The following is a 6833-nucleotide window of genomic DNA, read 5'->3' on the forward strand; positions in this document are numbered from 1 at the left end:
TCACTTCTTAACGTTTTTAAATCCATCTTTAACGGTTGAGTGGGGCTTGCCCAGCCAGCTGGGAAACACACAAGGTCTGAAAACGAGATAACAAAAGGCAGGCCGGCTTTGGGCGAGCCGAGGACCGCGACGGGGTCCTCGGTGCGTCCTAGCACTGCCTCTTCTCGCCCTGGCCCCGCCAAGGCCTCCCACCGCGCAAGAAGCCACAGGGGCCAGCAGGCTTCCAGCGACAAGCGGCGGGGAGCTGACTCCTCGGACGTTCTTACTGAAGGGCGGCATCAGCCACTGTCAAATAAGGAAGCAAATCAGTCAACTGATTCGTAAAATAAGCCACTCAGTCAACGAGTAACTATTTCCTAACGAATAAGGAAGAATCCGGGTCGCTTTTTGCCAGAAACACACGTGTACACCTCCATGAGGTTTTGGAGCGGCGGCAGTCGCTATGCTACGCATCTGCTTGGGAGTCAGTCCCCTGGAAGTCAGTGGGGGACCAGCTGCTTCTGAGGGAAGGTGCAGGAGGTTTGGCTGCTTGAGGCGCAGAATCGGGGCTTTTGTAGGCGGGATTCTCTGAGCAACTAGCGAACATCCCTTTGCACCCAGCAGAAGTTCCTGCCATGGAAAGAAGGCTCTCGGGATGGAGAATTGTTGCTTTCTTAAGCCGCCAGAGGCAGTCCGAAGCTCCCGGTGACCTCCCCCCACATATAAATGGGCATCTCTTTTAAAACAGGATTTTCAAAAATCTGGGCATTTGTTTCAGATGTGGCTGTTTTTAACCAGCATTAGTAACCACCTTCTGTCCTCGCGGGAAAAAGAATGGTTTGAAAGATGCTGTTTGTTAAACAAGTTTATAAAGATCGTTTGACTCCACAAAGTTCAAAGATCGCAATTTCCTGTAGTTTATATCTAAATATTCAAATAACTGCGATCTTTTTTTAAAAAAAAAACTGTTTAGTGTCGTTGGGCTGTTTGGTGGAGTGGAGCCTATTTGATCCTCAAAAAAACACCGTTTGATCAAGACCCAGAGAAAAGACTAGAGCACATCTTGTTAAGTAACCGCCCCCACCCCCACCTCCCAACAGAAGGAGATCCGGAGGGCTGTGGGAGCATCTTTCTGCTGGCTCTTTGGCAGGTAGGGGAAACGCGAGCTGCGATTCTTCCACCTCGGAGTGCCTCGAAGATATATATGGGCCTTGGGGGCAAAGGGAGCTTGCCCGGGCTAGAGATAAGTGGTTAAGTAAGTGTGGGCTGGTGCTGCATTGTACCCCGTGAGTGTTTACATTGCAGGGGGAGGGAATTGTCTGCAACACCAAGTGTTTGTGAAACCTATTAAAACTCTCCGGCCATCGCGGCCAAGTGGAGTGGCTGGCCCCGTGTGAGTTTGGGGGCAGTGCTTACAAAATGTTATTGTTATGCCGGTCCGAGGCTTGTTTGGTCTATTTTTTTCCTCTCCACCAGCTGTTGCGAACGCTGTCATTGTGGCATTTCATTCGAGAGGTGACAAAGCTCTCCCTCTGTCTCTGGGTCTCGATCTCTCTCCCCATTGGCTGGGAGGCGAAGGGGGCGCGTCTCGCAGGCACTTTCATTGAGCGGAATTCGCCGGCGTGACATCAGTTTGCCGGCCCCCTGGCAGCATCTCGCTCATTGGTGCAGCCACCCGTCCAGGACAATAACATTGTTCTTGCCCGGATCGGCTGGGCAATGTGGCTATAAAAACACAGACGAGACGCCAAAAGGTGCTTATTATTAATTGTGCTCCGGGACAACCACCAGCGGTGCTGGAGCGGATCCGGTCAGCTAGAGAGACCCCCCTGCAAACTGTAAGTGCTCCAGCCTCCATCCGATTCACTGGCCGGGGAAACTCGCTGACAGGTTCACTTGCGAGGGAAGCTTCTCCGAAGTCCTTCAATACCCATCGAAGGGCTTTGGAGAAGGGGGGGGGCGAACACACACGCGTTTAGTTTCTCTCTCTCGCTCTCTCTCTCACACACACACACACTTTCCCAACTCCGCCCTCCTTAAAAGAAGTTTGCGCCATTTACTTGCCGCGGGCGGTGTTGGGAAGCCGACCTGATTTTGATGAGGCTTTTTCCGAAGTAGGCTTTCTCGGCATTGCAGTTACTTTTCACTTTTGGGACAGTGGGAAGTTGGATGTAGAGGAGAGACAGAAAGAGAAAGCCAAGTGCAAATCTTAAACTGCCGAGAAAACATTTATCTTGCTCATGATTTATTTGTAGAGGAAATCTTCTCCTCACTTAACTAAGGAGGATTTAGTTGGCATTGCAGCGGCTTGGTGTAGATTGTCGTGGAGTTATTTCTTCTTTTTAAAAAAAAGACTCAGGGAAAAAGCAAGGACCGAACATCTCTGGCTGGCGAATCGAAAGCGATTCCTGATTCTGTCCTAGATTTAGAATCTGGAAAATATCCAACTCCAATTTTTTAAAAGTTGATATGATTCCTTAGTAGGAAGGTGATGGTGGGGGAGAGCAAAATGTTTGGTGAAAAGAAGAGTAGAAAGCCCTGACTAGGTTGTACAGCCTGATCCAAAGACCTTTGGCAGCAATGACCCAAAAGCCCTCCCCATTGTATTGGGGATTTCAGCTCATTCTCAGACGTATGTTTGGTTTTTTTCTGATATGAATGGTATAATGAGAAGTACAACATGTTTATGTGAGCAAATGAAAGATCCTGTGGGCTCAAGTTTATGTTGCTTGACAGGTGGAGAGCTTTGTAATGCGGTGGCCCTGGAAAACGAAGTTGTAGTTCGATCCACAAACGGTTAAAGTGACTCTTAAACACATTTCCTTACACTGAATTGGATTTCAGTGTAATTAGCTCCCATGTCCTTAAAATCACTTCACCCTGCTAATTATTTGCCCCGTGATTCGTTCTGACCAATCTTTTCCACTCATCTGAATGTTGAAAGAGTACTAGAAGCAGGGCGGGCGCGTATGTCTCCTATTATTTATGTGCATATTTATATACACGATTCTAATTCCCATTCGAGATTGGGAGTAGTATACTAGGAGAGATCGTTATTGGGGATTATTTTTTCCTTAACAAATGCTATGTGCACTATCCTAAACCTATTGGCTATAATCCAGCAAAAAAATTAGTGACGACTAAATCCTACTGTAATCAATGGGATCTAACTTTCCTTTGCTTTCAGTGGGAATGGAGTCACGACTAACTTTTGCTGGAATGTCCATATTATAAGGTAAAAGGTCAAGTCACACTGAAATCGATGGGGTGAACATTAGAAAAAAAACAACCCTAAAGCAACTCCTACTGATTCCAACAGAACTGGCAGAGTGTTTAAGATCTCAATAACTGCTTTTGGACCCACTTATGTAAAGCCCACATTTAAAAGGAAGCAAGCTGGCATCTTAAGCCGACTTTCTAGGAAGTAAGACGCATTGAACTCAGTGGGACTTAGTTCGGAGTAAACATATGTAGGGTTACAGGGGACTCAAGACTCTGCATAGGTAGGGTTGGAGCGCTTGAATGGAAGTCAGACCTTCCTTCCTAAGGGACGGTCACCTAAATCTGAATCCTAGGATCGCAGCGTGGAGCTGCTGTTGTGTGTTGCGTTTGCCGTGCCACTGACTGACGCGGAGTGCCTCTGTCCTCTCGCTCCCCTCCACAGGCTGCCAGGTGAGCGGGCCAACATGGACTCGGACGCGAGCCTCGTGTCCAGCCGCCCTTCGTCCCCGGAGCCCGATGAGCTCTTCGTGTCAGCCAGGAGCAAGAGCGGAGGCGGCGGCGGCGGCGGCGGCAGCGGCTTCTCGGGCGGCAGCGGCGGAGGTGCGGTGTCCAGCTCGACGCCCAGCGACTCCCCGGCGGAGCTGAGCGCGGAGCTGCGCAGCGCCATGAGCGCCGCCGGGGTGGTGATGGTGGACAAGCTGGCCTTCAAGTCGCCCTCGTCGTCGTCCTCGTCGTCCTCCTCCTCGTCGTCGTCCTCGTCGGCCTCCAAGAAGGACAAGAAGCAGATGACGGAGCCGGAGCTGCAGCAGCTGCGCCTGAAGATCAACAGCCGGGAGCGCAAGCGGATGCACGACCTCAACATCGCCATGGACGGCCTGCGGGAGGTGATGCCCTACGCGCACGGGCCGTCGGTGCGCAAGCTCTCCAAGATCGCCACGCTGCTGCTGGCGCGCAACTACATCCTGATGCTCACCAACTCGCTGGAGGAGATGAAGCGCCTCCTCAGCGAGATCTACGGCGGCGGCCACCACGCCGCCGGCTTCCACCCCAGCGCCGCCGCCTGCCCGGGGGGCATGGTCGGCCACTCCGCCCCCTTGCCCGGCCACCCGGCCTCGCATGCCGTCCACCACCCCATCCTGCCCCCCGCCGCCGTCTCCAGCGCCTCCCTGCCGGGCTCGGGCGGCCTCTCCGCCGTCAGCTCTATCCGGCCCACACACGGCCTCCTCAAGTCCCCTTCCAGCGCCGCCGCCGCTGCCGCTGCTGCCGCTGCCGCCGCCGCCGCCGCTTCGGCCCCGCTGGGCAGCAGCTTCCAGCACTGGGGAGGGATGCCGTGCCCCTGCAGCATGTGCCAGCTGCCCGCCCCGTCGCACCACCACGTCTCCGGCATGAACACGGCCAGCCTGCCCAGATTAACCAGCGACGCCAAATGAACGCCGCCGGCCGGGCAGCAGCCCAAGAGGAAGGGAAGGGGGCCGCCTGGGAACACAGCGGAGGACCCCCGTCGAGTCGACCCAGGGAAGGGGGCGCGAGAGGCGACACGAGGGAAGCCCATCCCTCCAGGACTTACAAAGCTTGGACCCCCGCCCGCAATCCATCACACAGACACGCGCACCCCCCCTCCCCAAGAAGGCTCGGGGGTTACCTGTGGTCAACATTCAAACCATCGGACGCTAAAGCCGGGCAGAACAGAAAAGCTCCCTCTTCCTTCCCTCCGGAACCCCTCCTTTAAACTTTGGGAAGGGGGGCGCGCTCTCGAAATCAGTTACTTGACGTTCACTCCGGTTTCAGTTTCTGTTGTGTGTGATCTCACCGCGCGTCGCTTTTGGTTTGTTTTGTTTGGTTTCGTTTTTACACTTTGATAGAAGGTGCAAATAGGTGTAGGCACTCGCCTCCAAACCAGAGGAGCCTCAAACTACCTAACATTTTTTCAGTTTTCTATATAAGAAACCGTACCTTTCTAAGTTTTTCCTTTAAAAATGATCCCTCCCAGGTTTTTTCTGGCTGCTCCTACCTGCAGTCAGACCTAAATGCAGAAACACTTTCAGTCCCTTCCCACGTATTAGACTGGAACTCAATTCCATGGAAATCAATAAGGCTTACTTACAAGTAAGTGTATTTAGGATGGGGTGCTTGTAGGGAAGAATACGGCACTGGAATCGGTGGCTGGCATTCTGATTAACTTTACTTAAGGAAGTCCCATTGAAATGCCTAATTTGATTTCAATAGGACTTCCTCGAGTAAATTTAGTCAAGCTGTCAGCCGTGGTCTTAATTTCGCTCTGAATTTTATAGTAGTTGAAATCACTGAAATTAAAGCGATGGGGTCGTGTTTCCATAATATTATAGATTTAAGAATGTGTCGGGAGTATTGCGGGAAAATAAAGTCCACGGATTTCAGAGGAGTTTATTTCTACCGGATTCTGAACATATTTACTTAAGAGCTTCACCTCACCGGCTTCAACTGACTCCAAAGTAGCAGCTCGATCCTGAGCACACTATATGAACGTGGCCCTGGGAACCAATGGGTTTCTTTCCTTCTTCCAAGCAAGGGGCACGATCCCGCCAAAGTTAAGGGGTTTTTAAGTGCCACTCATCTCCGTGAGCGAAATGGGCATCCTTCCGATCTTATGCATGGGGGCAGTCGGTTGGACCGCAGGTTTCAAGGCTGAGACCAAAAGAATTGAAAAAGTGTGGAATCCGAGGTCTCTAGGTCTGCAGTGCTAAACTCCAAGCTGATCAGTTCAGATCTGCATGGGGGCGGGGGCGGGGGCGCGGCCCCTAAAATCAAAGTGATGCTTTTTTGTGTGTTCTGAGGAGTTTGGGGGTGAGGATGGAGGCTGTTAATCCCCTCCTCGGTCTGGTGCAAAAGGATCTCTTCTGTTTGGAAGGGATCCTATTTGCTTGGGCTCGGTGATCTTCTACAACTTTGAACGGGTTAAGGGCCTTTTCTTTCATAACACTTTCCTTTCCTGTCAAAACTTAATACATCTCCTCCCCCACTCCGCCCCAAGAAAACAACAACCCATATATGAGATCCCTGCACTGTTTGTGCTGCAATATTCAGATTTCTCCCTCCCTTCGGGGCTTGTTCTGGATAACTCCTCCCGCCCCCCACTTTAGACTGTCACCTTCAAGAGATTTTTTTATCACTTGTTTATTTTTATATAAAAACATAAATGAAAAAGTTGCTAAATAATATTTATTGTTTGGTTGCAAAAAAAAGTGATTCACGGTTGACATTTTTAAATAAACAAACCAACCAACCAAGGAAAGCACGCTGTCGTTTTTTCCTCATTTATTTCTTTTTCTTCTAGGGTGTGAGTGTGACTCCAGATACCAGGTGTGAAGAGTGTTAGTGTTAGTGTGAAGAGGCAGAATTGAGGACCAGCGATGGACGGCGGGAAATACATCAATGCTTACAAAGTAGCGTCCTAGTCTTTCTCCACACACCCCCCCCCGAAGCAAGTTCCTGGGCAATTAATCCCGTTCACTTAAATAGGTTCTCACCTCGGAGTACACATCTTGTTGTGCTGCTTGTGCGTGCACATTTACAGCCCTATCATATGAATATTTTACTCGGCAGGAAGTCTCTCTTTATTCAGTGGGCTTCCTCCTTAGTAAGTGGTACAGGCT

General features: G+C 50.9%; 1 protein-coding gene across 1 annotated transcript; it reads left to right on the top strand.

Moving 5' to 3' along the window:
• The first annotated feature begins 1636 nt into the window (after window positions 1-1636).
• On the top strand, window positions 1637-6466 carry OLIG2 (oligodendrocyte transcription factor 2). The gene is made up of 2 exons (XM_053304368.1): window positions 1637-1817; window positions 3644-6466. Exon 2 carries the CDS (start codon window positions 3666-3668, stop codon window positions 4629-4631), a length of 966 nt encoding a protein of 321 aa, XP_053160343.1. The 5' UTR covers window positions 1637-1817; window positions 3644-3665; the 3' UTR covers window positions 4632-6466.
• Window positions 6467-6833: the final 367 nt, after the last annotated feature.

The sequence above is a fragment of the Hemicordylus capensis genome, chromosome 3 (assembly GCF_027244095.1).
Source record: "Hemicordylus capensis ecotype Gifberg chromosome 3, rHemCap1.1.pri, whole genome shotgun sequence".
Lineage (NCBI taxonomy): Eukaryota > Metazoa > Chordata > Lepidosauria > Squamata > Cordylidae > Hemicordylus > Hemicordylus capensis.